The sequence below is a fragment of the Acinonyx jubatus genome, chromosome B3, assembly GCF_027475565.1.
Source record: "Acinonyx jubatus isolate Ajub_Pintada_27869175 chromosome B3, VMU_Ajub_asm_v1.0, whole genome shotgun sequence".
In the NCBI taxonomy this organism is placed as follows: Eukaryota; Metazoa; Chordata; class Mammalia; order Carnivora; family Felidae; genus Acinonyx; species Acinonyx jubatus.
The window spans coordinates 8,975,536-8,990,664 of NC_069386.1; the positions used below are offsets into that span (position 1 = coordinate 8,975,536).

At 39.0% G+C, this 15,129-nt stretch overlaps 1 protein-coding gene across 4 annotated transcripts in view; it reads right to left on the reverse strand.

The window, feature by feature from the left end:
• Nucleotides 1–15,129, reverse strand: part of AGBL1 (AGBL carboxypeptidase 1) — a 938,649-nt gene that overhangs the window by 577,755 nt on the left and 345,765 nt on the right. For all 4 annotated transcript variants that reach the window (XM_053223586.1, XM_053223587.1, XM_053223588.1 and 1 more), the window contains 2 exons: nucleotides 12,140–12,288; nucleotides 10,574–10,661 (listed from right to left, as the gene is read on the reverse strand). In XM_053223586.1, coding sequence (XP_053079561.1) covers nucleotides 10,574–10,661; nucleotides 12,140–12,288 — 237 coding nt within the window. The remainder of the gene's footprint in view (nucleotides 1–10,573; nucleotides 10,662–12,139; nucleotides 12,289–15,129) is intronic.

The window sequence follows — 15,129 nt, forward strand, 5'->3', positions numbered from 1 at the left end:
GTTCTCGGGCCACACGGGGAAAAGCGGTTCCACTGCTGGAAGGACACTCAGTAGAGACTGTTGAAGCCACGTGGTCCCAGCAGACCCCAGAAAACGGCCACATTCGCTGGTGCGGGGGCAAGGTCATTAAGGGGGGAGTCTGGTGCCAGGCGTGTGTTGTGATTTTCCATAATCCCTGAGACGGTGCTGCTACACTATCTTGCGAACTTTTTCTGGGGCAGCTGGCACCTGGCTGCAGTCTCGGGGCACCGGCAGCAGCAGGGTCCGGCAGGCGTTCCTGGGTGCAGCCGACATTCGGCCATTGCTCGGTGAGACCCTCCCGCAGAGGGGCGGAACGGCTCAAAGCCGCAGTCCTTCGCAAGTAAGGGGCCGGGAAAAACAGCCGCGTCTGAGACAAAACTCCGGAGAGAGGTACGGCCTGGGGCCTGGTCACGGAGAGGGAAAAAGTGGGGAGTGGACGAGAGCTGAAGACAGAGGATGAGTGCACGATTGCTGAACGGAGAGAACAGACTGGGTGGCTGGGAGGAGGCATTTTCACTGCTCCAGCGCATGTGCATACGCATACGTACGCGCACCTAAGAGCGCGGCAACACTCCGCCCCAGTAGGCTAGCAGCGCCATCTAGTGGAGAGAGGAGCTGTTACACTGAGCCCCGCCCAACTGGGCGGACTTCGCTCTTGAAGAACACAAGTCTCACCGCCGGCTTAGTTTATGGACCATAAAGAGCTACATACACTGACTTCTAGGAGAAAATGAAGAAATTTCAGTCCTACTTCAATCTGTTAGCAAGTTCATCTACTCAATTTTCTTTCTTTTTTCTTACTATTTTCTTTTTCTCTTTTACAATTCTTTTCTTGAATACAGAAAGAGAAAAAATTCATTTTTATTTTCAATTTTTATTAAAAATATTTTTCTTTAATTTTTGTTACTATATTTTTTACTTTTGTGTAAATTTTTTCAAATTCTATTTTACTTCCATCATTTTACTTTAGTCTACTTCAGTGTATTCAACTTTTCAAATTTTTAAATAATTTCTGTTTTTTTCCTTGCTTTTTTTCTTTTTCGTTTTTCTTGAATGAAGAGAAAAACTTCATTTTTACATTCAATTTCTATTAAAAATATTTTCATTAATTTTTATTACTATTTTTTTTGCTTTTATGTAATTTTTTTCAAATTCTATTTTACTTGCATCATTTTATTTTAGTCTACTACAGTGTATTCACTTTTTTCAAATTTTCAAATGATTTCTTTTTTTTTATCTTTTTTCTCTTTTTCATTTCTTTTTTCTTAAATACAGATAAATAAAAAATTCATATTTATTTTTAATTTTTATTAAAAATATTTTTCTTTAACTTTTTCTACTATAGTCTTTACTTTTGTGTATATTTCTTCAAATTCTATTTTACCCTCATCATCTCATTTTAGTCTACTTCAGTGAATTCATTTTTTCAAATTTTCAAATGGTTTCCTTTTTTTTCTTTCTTTTTTTATCTTTTTCTTTTTCATTTCTTTTCTTTTTTCTTGAATACAAAAGACAAACTCATATTTATTTTTAATTTTTACTACAAATATTTTCTTTAATTTTTTCTACTATATTCTTTACTTTTGTGTATATTTTTTCAAAGTCTATTTTACCCCCATCATCTAATTTTAAGCTACTTCAGTGTATGCATTTTTTCAAATACTCAACGATTTCCTTTTTTTTTCTCCCCCCCCCTTTTTTTTCTCTAATCTTTCAAACCACTTTCAACACCCAGACCAAAACACACCTAGGATCTAGCATCATCTATTGAATTTGTGTGTATGTGTAATTTTTAATTTTAATATTTTTTTAATTTTAATTTTTTAATTTCAATTTGTCTACCTTATTAATTCCTTTTCTCCCTTCAAAATGACAAAACGAAGGAATTCACCCCAAAAGAAAAAGCACAAATGAACGACAGCCAAGGATTTAACCAACACAGATACAAGTGAGATGTCTGAACCAGAATTTAGAATCACAATAATAAGAATACTAGCTGGAGTCAAAAACAGATTAGAATCCCTTTCTGCAGAGATAAAAGAAGTAAAAAATAGCCAGAATGGAATTAAAAATGCTATAACTGAGCTGCAATCACAGATGGATGCAGCGGCAGCAAGGTTGGATGAGTCAGAACAGAGAATCAGTGATGTAGAAGACAAACTTATAGAGAATAACGAAGCAGAAAAAAAGAGGGAGATTAAGGCAAAAGAGCACGATTTAAGAATTAGAGAAATAGGTGACACATTAAAAAGGAACAACAACAGAATCATAGGGGTCCCAGAAGAGGAAGAGAGAGAAATAGGGGTAGAAGGGTTATGTGAGCAAATCGTAGTGGAAAACTTTCCTAACCTGGGGAAAGACACAGACATCAAAATCTGGGAAGCACAGAGGACCCCCATTAGACTCAAAAAAAAAAAAAAAAAAAAAAAAAAACCACAACCATCACTAAGGCATATCACAGTCAAATTCACAAAATACTCAGGCAAGGAAAGAATCATGAAAGCAGCAAGGGGAAAAAAGTCCCTAACCTACAAGGGAAGACAGGTCAGGTTTGCAGCAGACCTGTCCACAGAAACATGGCAGGCCAGAAAGGAGTGGAGGGATATATTCAGTGTGCTGAATCAGAAAAATATGCAGCCAAGAATTCTTTATCCAGCAAGGCTGTCACTCAAAATAGAAGGAGAGATAAAAAGTTTCCCAGACAAACAAAAAATACAGGAGTTTGTGACCACTTAACCAGCCCTGCAAGAAATTTTAAGGGGGACTCTCTGAGGGGAGAAAAGATGAAAAAAAAAAAAAAAAAAAAAAAAAAGAAACCCAAACCAACAAATAAAGACCAAAAGCAACAAAGACTAGAAAGGACCAGAGAACACCACCAGAAACTCCAACTCTACAAGCAACATAATGGCAATAAATTCCTATCTTTCAGTACTCACTCTGAACGTCAATGGACTCAATGCTCCAATTAAAAGACATAGGGGAACAGAATGGATAAGAAAACAAGATCCATCTATATGCTGTTTGCAAAAGACCCACTTGAGACCTAAACACACCTTCAGATTGAAAGTAAGGGTATAGAGAACCATCTATCATGCTAATGGTCAACAAAAGAAAGCCAGAGTAGCCATAGTTATATCAGACAATCTACACTTTAAAATAAAGACTGTAACAAGAGATACGGAAGGGCATTATATCATAATTAAGGGGTCTATCCACCAAGAAAACCTAACAATTGTAAACATTTATGCACCAAATGTGCAGGAACCCAAATATATAAATCAATCAATCACAAACATAAAGAAACTCCTTGATAATAATAGTAGGAGATTTCAACACCCCACTCACAGCAATGAGTGATCATCTAATCGAAAAATCAACAAGGAAACAATGGCTGTGAATGACACACTGGACCAGATAGAATTAACAGATATATTTAGAACATTTCATCCTAAAGCAGCAGAATATACATTCTTCTCCAGTGCACATGGAACGATCTCCAGAATAGACCACATACTGGGACACAAATCAGCCCTCAGCAAGTACAAAAAGACTGAGATCATACCATGCATATTTTCAGTCCACAACACTATGAAACTCGAAATCAACCACAAGAAAAAATTTGGAAAGTTAACAAATACTTGGAGACTGAAGAACATCCTACTAAAGAATGAATAGGCTAACTAAGCAGTTAACGAGGAAATTAAAACGTATGTGGAAGCCAATGAATATAACACCACAACCCAAAACCTCTGGGATGCAGCAAAGGTGGTCATAAAAAGAAAGTATATAGCAATCCAGGCCTTGCTAAAGAAGGAAGAAAGGTCTCAGATACACAACCTAACCTTATTCCTTAAAGAGCTGGGAAAAGAACAGCAAATAAAACCCCAAACCGGCAGAAGACAGGAAATAATAAAGATTAGACTGGAAATTAATGCTATCAAAACAAACAAACAAACAAAAAAGTAGAACAGATCAATGAAACCAGAGGCTGGTTCTTTGAAAGAATTAACAAAATTGATAAATCACTAGGCAGTTTGATCAAAAAGAAAAAGGAAAGGACCCAAATAAATAAAATCAAGAATGAAAGAGGAGAGATCACAACCAACACAGCAGAAATACAAACAATAATATGCCAATAAAATGGGAAATCTGGAAGAAATGGACAAATTCCTAGAAACATATACACTACCAAAACTGAAACAGGAAGCAATAGAAAATTTGAACAGACCCATAACCAGTAAGTAAATCGAATTAGTAATCAAAACTCTCCCAAAAAACAAGAGTCCAGGCCCAAATAGCTTTCCAGGGGAATTCTACCAAACACTTAAGGAAGAGTTAACACCTATTCTCCTGAAGGTGTTCCAAAAAATAGAAATGGAAGGAAAACTTCCAAACTCTTTCCATGAAGGCAGCATTACCTTGATTCCAAAACCAGACAGAGACTCCACTAAAAAGGAGAACCCTAGACCAATTTCCCTGATGAACATGGATTCAAAAATCCTCAACAAGACATTAGCCAACCGGATCCAACTATACATGAAAAAAATTATTCACCACGACCAGGTGGGATTTATACCTGGGATGCAGGGCTGGTTCAATATCCACAAAACAATGAACGTGATGCATCACATCAATAAAAGAAAGGACAAGAACCATATGATCTTCTCAATAGATGCAGAGAAAGCACTTGACAAAATACAGCATCCTTCCTTGATAAAAACCCTCAAGAAAGTAGGGATAGAAGGAGCATACCTCGAGATCATAAAAGCCATATATGAACGACCCAACGCTAATATCATCCTCAATGGGGAAAAACTGAGAGCTTTCCCCCTAAGGTCAGGAATAAGACAGGGATATCCACTCTTGCCACTGTTATTCAACATAGTATTGGAAGTCTTAGCCTCTGCAATCAGACAACACAAAGAAATAAAAGGCATCCAAATCAGCCAGGAGGAGGTCAAACTTCCACTCTTTGCAGATGACATGATACTTTATAGGGAAAACCCAAAGGATTCCACCAGAAAACTGCTAGAATTGATTCATGAATTCAGCAAAGTTGCAGGATATAAAATCAACGCACAGAAATCAGTTGCATTCCTATACACCAACAATGAAGCGACAGAAAGAGAAATTAAGGAATCAATCGCATTTACAGTTGCACAAAAAACCATAAAATACCTAGGAATAAATCTAACCAAAGAGGTGAAAAATCTATACACTGAAAGAAAACTATAGAAAAGTTATGAAAGAAATTGAAGAAGACACAAAAAAATGGAAAAATATTCCATGCTCCTGGATAGGAAGAACAAACATTGTTAAAATGTCAATACTACCCAAAGCTATCTACATATTCAATGCAATTCCTATCAAAGTAACACCAGCATTCTTCACAGAACTAGAACAAATAATCCTAAAATTTGTATGGAACCAGAAAAGGCCCCAAATAGCCAAAGAGATCTTGAAAAAGAAAATCAAAGCTGGAGGCATCACAATCCCAGACTTCAAGCTATACTACAAAGCTGTAATCATCAAGACAGTATGGTACAGGCACAAGAACAGACACTGAGATCAACAGAACAGAATACAGAACCCAGAAATGGACCCACAAACATATGGCCAACTAATCTTTGACATAGCAGGAAAGAATGTCTAATGGAATAAAGACAGTCTGTTCAACAAGTGGTGCTGGGAAAACTGGGCAGTGACATGCAGTAGAATGAACCTGGACCACTTTCTTACACCATACACAAAAATAAACTCAAAATGGATGAAAGACCTCAATGTAATACAGGAAGCCATCAAAATCCTCGAGGAGAAAGCAGGCAAAAACCTCTCTGATCTTGCCCGCAGCAACTTCTTACTCAACATGTCTTCAGAGGCAAGGGAAACAAAAGCAAAAATGAACTACTGGGACCTCATCAAAATAAAAAGCTTCTGCACAGCGAAGGAAACAATCAGCAAAACTAAAAGGCAACCGACAGAATGGGAGAAGATATTTGCAAATGACATATCAGATAAAGGATTAGTATCCAAAATCTATAAAGAACTTATCAAACTCAACACCCAAAAAACAATCCAGTGAAGAAATGGGCAAAAGACATGAATAGACACTTCTCCAAGGAAGACATCCAGATGGCCAACCGACACATGAAAAAATGCTCAACATCACTCATCACCAGGGAAATACAAATCAAAACCACAATGAGATATCACCTTACACCTGTCAGAATGGCTAACATTAACAACTCAGGCAACAGCAGATGTTGGCAAGGATGCGGAGAAAGAGGATCTCTTTTGCATTGTTGGTGGCAATGCTGGTGCAGCCACTCTGGAAAACAGTATAGAGGTTTCTCAAAAAACTAAAAATAGAACTACCCTACAACCCACAAATTGCACTACTAGGCATTTATCCATGGGATACAGGTGTGCTGTTTCAAAGGGTCATGCACCCCAGTGTTTATAGCAGCACTATCAACAATAGCCAAAGTATGGAAAGAGCCCAAATGTCTATTGATGGATGAATGGATAAAAAAAATGTGGTATACACACACACACACACACACACACACACACACACACACACACACAATGGAGTATTACTCAGCAATCAAAAAGGATGAAATCTTGCCATTTGCAAGCACGTGGATGGAACTGGAGGGTATTATGCTAAGGGAAATTAGTCAGAGAAAGACAAAAATCATGACTTCACTCATATGAGGACTTAAAGAGACAAAACAGATGAAAATAAGGGAAGGGAACAAATATAAGAACAAAGGAAGGGAACAAAAATAAGGGAACAAAAATAATATAAAAACAGGGAGGGGGACAAAACAGAAGAGATTCATAAACATGGAGAACAAACTGAGGGTTACTGGAAGGGTTGTGGGAGGGTGGATGGGCTAAATGGGTAAAGGGCACTAAGGAATCTACTCCTGAAATCATTGTTGCACTATATACTAACTAATTTGGATGTAAATTCTAAAAAATGACAGATAAATTTTTTTTAAAAAGATACAACAACTAGAGGGGCATCTGGGTGGCTCAGTTAAGCACCTGACTCTTGGTTTCAGCTCAGGTTGTGATCTCACAGTTTGTGGGTTCTGAACCCCACATCGGGCTCTGCACTGACAGCTCAGAGCCTGCTTGGGACTCTTTCTTTCTTCCTCTCTCTCTGCCTCCCCCCACCACCCACTTGCACGTGCGCCTACGCTCTCTATCTCCAAAATAAATAATAATTATTATAATTATAATTATATAATTATTAAAAAATAATTATATAATAATTATATATATAATTATAATAATTATATAATATATATTATATATAATTATATATATTATTATATATAATAATTATATAATTATATATAATATATATATTATATATATATAACTATATATATTATATTATATATATTATATATTTATTTATATATATAATTATATGTATGTTATATAATATATATAATATATATATTATATATATAACAATATATATTATATATAATATTATATAATTATATTATATATATAAATATATATAATTATATATATTATATAAATATATAATATAATTATATATAATATAATAATTATATAATATATAATTATAATATATAATTATAATAATTATATAATTATTAAAAAAATAATAAAGATATAACAACTAGGTAAACCTTTGCAGTTATTATTTGTTCCATCTTTTTTTTCATCATTTACGATTTTAACTCTTTGCATGTCTTCCAACATACATAATATATTAGTATAGTAATGCATGCATAAGTGATTAAAATAATTTAGGAACAGATTTATATTACAAGTACATGCATGACTATATCTTATCAAAACAAGCAGGAGATCGCTTTCAAACTGATGACAACCAGACCCACAAGGCTGTTAGCCCATACTCTTCACTGATCACTGTTTTTGTCACTTTGTGAAGGAAATGAGTATCTCATTCCTTTCAAGTGTCTGTTTCTCCTCTACCCTTCCACATAAGTACTCAGGTATAATAAGCACCCTAGGACCCCCTTTAGGACATCGCACTAAATCTAGGAACTTAATAGCATAATAGAAACAGAACTTCTGGGGTGCCTGGATGGCTCAGGCAGTTAAGTAGCTGACTCTTGATCTCAGCTCAGGTCATGATCTCAGTTCATGAGTTAGAGTCCTGCTTCAAGCTTTGTGCTGACAGTGTAGAGCCTGCTTGGGTTTCTGTCTCTCCTTCTCTCTGCCCCTCCCCTGCTCACTCTCTCTGTCTTTCTGTCTCTCTCAAAATAAATAAATAAACTTAAAAAAAAAAAGAAATAGAACTTCTGAGTTTCTGATGACATTTTGGAAACATGGAGAAATAAGGAGGTAACGTTCTCTCAAAGTAATACACCAGAGAGAATAAAGGCAGGGGTGATGCAAACACATCATTGAGAACAGATCAACTCAAAGACATTGATGGGTAAAAAGGGAGAAACATGTTACATAATCCAAGGCATTCTACAATAGGGAGAGGTGTCCTGAGTTGTGGCTGAATAGAGACACACACATCTATCCTGTCATTAAATCCCATTATTGGAAATATGTTAACATAATGTGGTGAATAATTGTAAAACAAACTACGTTACAATGTAGCAATCTTATCCATTCATCTCTGTTGTATTCATGACTGCAATATGAAAAATGAATTACATTACACATTCATGGTTTTCATGGTACCCCTCTGTTGCTCTTTAATCACATAACAATTGTCTTGTTAATGAATCTAACTAACAGCTATTAACATTAATGTTGGCTTTCCTTTAGGCCAAGGCTGAGCTTTTGCACGTGTGGCTTCTTCCTCCCTCTCTCTCTGGCAGATGCTCAGTGCTCAGTCCCCACAAGCCTGCTCTTTATTCCCCGCCTCCCAGAGAAGCAGCCTCTGGGGAGAGTTCTTCTCCACTGGGAGAGAATACTGAATGTTGTGTTTGTCCAATCTCTTAACTAAGCTCCAGATCCAAGCAGGTGGCAAGCCGGATCTTTCATGTGTATTTAGCGTTACTATTTTCACAGGACACACCAAGGTTCAAATTTAGGTTTCCACTGTTTCTCCCTGCAGCTGTTGGCTTCTACCAACTGGAGATGAATTTTAGTCTAAACCTCTTTGGAACATATACAGATCCGGACAGTTGCTAGATATGTAGGCCAGGGAGTAATTGCCATATAGGTGAATGGAATACCAACAAAACTATAACATTTTGCTGTTATTCTAAAGAATATAATGAAAATATCACCCAGGTCCATATCCTAACACATCAAGGGTTGAAGATGGCCAACTCTTTTATTACAAATGTAAGTCAGCCCAGTTCTGTATTTTGTAGACTAGACTTATCTCTATGGTGATTTTTGCCTTTGTGTCTGATGGAGCAACACAATTCCTGACCTTTCCTATCTATCAGTGCTCCTGTCCTCAGTCTCAAAAGCCAAAAGGCATGAGAGGATACACTCTCTTTCTTTTTGATTATTAATAACAATGCTAAACTCCAGAATGTCTGATAATACTCTTATAAGATCAGAAAGAGCTACAACTTGCTTTATCTAAGAAAACAAGTGCTAGCCTATCAGTTTTTACAAGAAGAAGCTAGCAGTGAGCTAATAATTAATTACCTATTTCCTGCCTGTCCTAACAATTCCTCTCCTTCTTTTATCTTATGAATTTGTATTTTACTTTCCATCAAAAGAAAATGCACAAATGAGCAATTCATGGCTTGGGAATCCATTTCTTTTATCAACAGATATGGATAATTTAGATTTCATTACAACCTTGCAGAATAAATTGATGAAACTGGCTACTGATCAAGGGTTGAAGATGAATTCTGGAAATGCTCCCTCTTTTGTTTTTTCCAAAACATCATCTTGCTGTGGAGGAGTAGTCCCTTAGGTATATCTGTCACAGACCCACTCCCATCTACTTCAGAAAACTGAAGCACTGGCTGAGTAAGAACAGGCCAGAACATCTCAGAATTTTTGTTCGCCAGGATACGTGGAAAGAGGTCAAGGTACTGAAGCTTGATGTACTAACCACAGGTTGAGTATGTACAAGTTCTAATGTGCAACAACAAGGTCTAAGAGTTTCAATTTGTCTAAGTGAGGACAGGTGAGTTTTCTGAAAATCAAAACATTTCTTGGGGTGCCTGGGTGGCTCAGTCATTTAAGTATCTGACTCTTGGTTTCAGCTCAGGTCATGATCTCACCCTTCATGAGTTCAAGCTCCACATTGGGCTTTGTGCTGACAGCGCAGAGCCTGCTTGGGATTCTCTGTCTCCCTTTCTCTCTGCTCCTTCCCTGCTCACACTCTCTCTCTCCAAAAGAAATAAATAAACATTAAAAAAATGATTTCTTGGGTTCCACTGCCAGTGCCATTTAATATGCCTGCGCTTCTGAAGGGCATTTGCCATCGGAACAGAGACAAGTACAGCAGACAAGCAGAGACGGCTGAGGTTTATAAGATCAACGTGAAGAGCAGGAAATTGAGGAAGAATGAAAGAGCAGAGGAAAGGAAGCTAGCAACACTGTGACTTACTTGTAATAGCAGATTTCATAGCCCATCCGTATCCAGGTGGGTCTGCCAAGAAGAGCCTCCTTCACAGAATACAGAGTTGGCTGCATTCCTGCATGGAACAAAGGCAGGATTAATCACTGGGGAAAGAGGGAATGGAAAGAGGGTTGTGGTCCTCCGAATCATGGCCCTCCAAGATAGCCAGATCCTAACCCCTGGAACCCATGAATGGTACCTTAGATGGCAAAAGGGATTTCATAGATGTGATTAAATTAAAGATCTTGAGATGGGGAGATTATCCTGGTGGGCCCTAAATGCAATCATTTATGTCCTCATAAGAGGGAGGGAGAGGGAAGTTCGACTGCCCAGGAAAAGCCATGTGATTGAAGCAGGCAGAAAGAGACTGGGAGAGGCTATGCTATCAGCTTTAAAGGTGGAACAAGGAGCCATAAGCCAAGGGATATGAGGAACTTAGCTCCAAAAGCTGGGGGGAGGGGTGCCTGGGTGGCTCAGTCAGTTGAGCGTCTGACTTCGGCTCAGGTTATGATCTCACGGTTTGTGGGTTCGAGCCCCGCGTCAGGCTCTGTGTCGACAGCTCAGAGCCTGGAGCCTGCTTTGGATTCTGTGTCTCCTTCTCTCTCTACCCCTCCCCCACTTGTGCTCTATCTCTCTCTGTCTCTCAAAAATAAATAAATTAAAAAAAAAAAAAGCTGGGGGGATAAAAAAGAAAAAAGAAAATCCCCAAGATGCTCCAGGGGGAGAATGGCCTTTCTGGCTCCTTGACTGTAGCCTTGTGAAACTGACTTTGGACTTCCGGACTCTGGAATTGTAAGAGAGTAAATCCGTCTTGTTTGAAGCCACCAAGTTTGTGACAATTTGTTACAGCAACCATACAGAGCCAATGCAAGAGTTGAGGTTCATATTTTCTCTTTCTATTTAAAAGAGTCTATTTAGTCAGTACAAAATAGAGGCGGTAACCTGTGTGCAGACATAGAGATATGGGAACATTTATTCCTTACTCAAAGCCACTCAATAAATTAGGATATGACCTAGCACTTACACGCATAATTTTCCATTCCTGGAAATGTTCAAAATAAATGTGGGCTGCTAGTCAATTTGTCCCTTAAATCTCTCCTCCAAAATGGCCACAGGTATTCAGTAGAATTTGAACTTTCCCCATGTTTTCTTGGAGTTTAAATCAGCGTTGTCCAATTGGATTGCACTGTTTTCCTGTCTGGGGCAAATAGGTCGGTATATTTGCTACTGTAGGATTTAGGCAATGGAGAGAAGAAATAAATGAGAGTGCTCAAGGACCTCAAAAAGTTCAAGGTGGGGCAAGGCAGTCAGGAAGGGGTGGAATGTTGTGTATGGCGTTAACATGCCACAGCAGAGTGGAACTTCCAGACTGCCTTCCATGGTGACTGTTTGCCATAAGATGGCCACCACCTTGCCACGTCTGGGACCAAAACATTCAGCCCAACTTCAAACCCTTTGGGAACCCAAACAGAGCTTCCAGTAATAATCCAAACAACCAGAGGGGCATCATTCCTGGTGTTAGCCAGAAGACCTCTGTTCCCCAAGAGCTCATACCGTAATTAAACTGGCTGTTGGGCTTCTCACAGTTGATGACGTTGAAGCGGTACGGAACAGCAGCTCTCATGCCGCTCACCTTGAAGTAGAACCACTGTTGATGTTGGCTGCTATTCACATCAGCGTTGACCAGCAAGTCATATTCCAGCCTGCAAAGTCAGAAGCAAGATTGGAGGGCTAAGAGTCTTTGAGGTAACTTCCAACACTGAAGAGCCTACAAATGTCAGATTCTAGATGACAGATCTAAGACCCAGGATCTCAGCTGGCCAGTAAGTTACAACGATCATACTTACCTCACAATATCGGACACACTGGCTATAGAAATTTGGGGAGAGGAGAGCAGGCTCGTGGTATTAAGAGAATCAATTATGCAACTGTAGCATATCTTTTTATTAAACTGTAATGGATTTTCTCTCCAGCAGGAAAAAATGCAAGTGCATGATACCCCAGAGAAAATTCAATCACATCTGGTTGGATATGTCATTATTATTACACATTACTTTTGAGCCTCAGTCTCCTCATATGGAAAATGGAAATAGTGTCTAAATTCGCAGTGCTGTTCTTAAAGATCAAGCAGAGAGTTGATGTAAACCCCCAGCAAAGCAACAAACGTGAATTAGACTAGGAAGGCAGGAGTTGTATGTTCATTTTGTCCCTTTTTAACTGATTTAACTTACATGCAGTGAAGAGCACAAGTTTTAAGTGTAAGAATCAGTGAATTTAAACAAATTCATCTGGACACTCCTCCTTGACAATTACCCAGATCAAGATACAGGCCATTTCCAGTACCCCCAGGAGACTCTTGTGTGGCCCCTCTCAGTCACTATCTGCAAGGGGAATCATTTTTTTTGCGCTTTAGCAACAAAATTAGCAATGCAGCTTGGACTTCAGCATTCTTACCGGTATAGTTCATTTTCCAAAATAGTATCACTCCATCCCCTTGGCATGTTCTTTGAGTTTCTCTTCTAGAAGGGGTGATGTTTTTGCCCTGATCTGTTCATACTCTGCTGCTCTGGAGCCCTGACCCCTGGCATTTGCAGTGAGATTTGTGGAGGGGTGGGGCTTTGCAGAATGCATAAAAGTAGGGCTATCTGATACAGGTCCACTGCCCATGCTGTCCTTCTAAGCATCTCAATCAAACCAAACCATCCAGCCCGCCATACAATGAATGAAGCATAATCCACGGAGTGACATTCATGAGGACAAATTTGGAAAGATGATGACCCTCAAATTGGCTGCTATGCCCACAATCCTTTCCAAAAACTGGTCATAAAAAGTCCTTGCCTAGAAGTAGGTTTGTTTTCTGTCATTTGACTCTGTTACCCTGACCAAAACTAATCAGTGTAGGATTCCACCACTCCAGCCAAAGGCAGATATATGGTATATGGAGAGAAAGATCAGCAACACAGGCACATCATGGACTGACCACTGTACCACTATGAGACCCCGGATTAGGTTTTCTCTCCTGGTCCCTTAAATATGACATATAGAGAAAAGGAGTAATAAAAGCTGGCACTATAGCAAGAAGTTAGAAGCTGAGCTGGTAATGAAAAGAGAAGGTGGAGAAGGAATCTCAACATAATTGCCTTTCTCTTCTTCAGCCAAAGTAGCTCAACTTATATTTGTCTTATATGTTGGGCTTCCTTAAAACAGTTCATGCACAAAACAAACAAAAAAGGATCACCGCTCGCCTGCCCCCCAAAAAACAGAAAAACTTCAAAAATGACTCCTCAGGTAGGGGTGCCTGGGTGACTCAGCTTGTTAAGTGTCTGACTTCAGCTCAGGTCATGATCTCATGGTTCATGGGTTCGAGCCCCCCATTGGGCTCTGCACTGACAGTGTGGAGCCTGCTTGGGATTCTCTCTCTCCCTCTCTCTCTGCCTCTTCCCTGCTCTTTCCCTTTCTAAAAATAAAATAAATTATATATATAAAATACATATATATATACATACCCTCAGATAGATACAAAACAGGCCAGACTATACTAAGTTCTATGCTCTAGCTATGGTGAATACCCATCTCTGAAGATAAGCTAATGCTGACTGAGGGCTTACCATGTGCCAGGTACTATTCTAAGAGCTTGATGTGTTTTTAGTTAAGTCTCAAATACATCACTATAATGTGGGTGCTATTACTGTCCCCATTTTCTGGGTCAGGAAAGAAAGGCATGGAGTTGGTTAGGTAATTGCTCAAAGTCTCCTGGTTGGAAAGGGGTGAGGCTGCCCCTGGCAGTCTGATCCCAGAGTCTGTGACGACCACCCCCTTAACTGTTCTAACTGTTGTTTTCAGGAGTTTACACATAGAATATTGATTGTATATCCTGATTCTGGCAATGAAAAATATAGTTCACACTGGTGTAGAGGAAAGAATTATAACATAGCAGTCTCTTCTGCACTGGAAATCTATGTTTTGTTTCCCCCCTCTTTTAGTTTGTGCAGCCCTAGGCTTTCCTTGCCTGTGAAATACTTTTCCTTTTTTTTTTTTTTTTTTTAATGTTTATTTTTGCAAGAGAGCATGAGCAGAGGAGGAGCAAAGAGAAGAGGATACAGGATCTGATGCGGGCTCCGCGCTGACAGGAGCAAGCCCAATACAGGGCACAAACTCACAAACCATGAGATCCTACCTGAGCCGAAATCGGACACTCAACCCACTGGACCACCCAGGCGCCCCTGAAATACTTGTCTATTAACAAGAGCTCATTGAGAGTTTCTGGCAAAGAGGCATGGCACTAAATATGCCCTTGAACTAAGGATAGTGAACCTCTCCATGGGGAGCCCAATGTTCTTGCCACCTATGTACACAGCTGTAGGAACAACAGACATGAAAAGGTACAGGACTAGGGGAGCCCATGTACACTTCCGAGTCAACAGAACCAGCCCTGGCATCAGCCTAAGTACAAACATCCCATTCAAAGGACTCCCACGCCCAAGTATGGAGCCATGATCTTGAACATAGGTGTATTGGCAATTTTCACCTCTAGTCTCCACCTT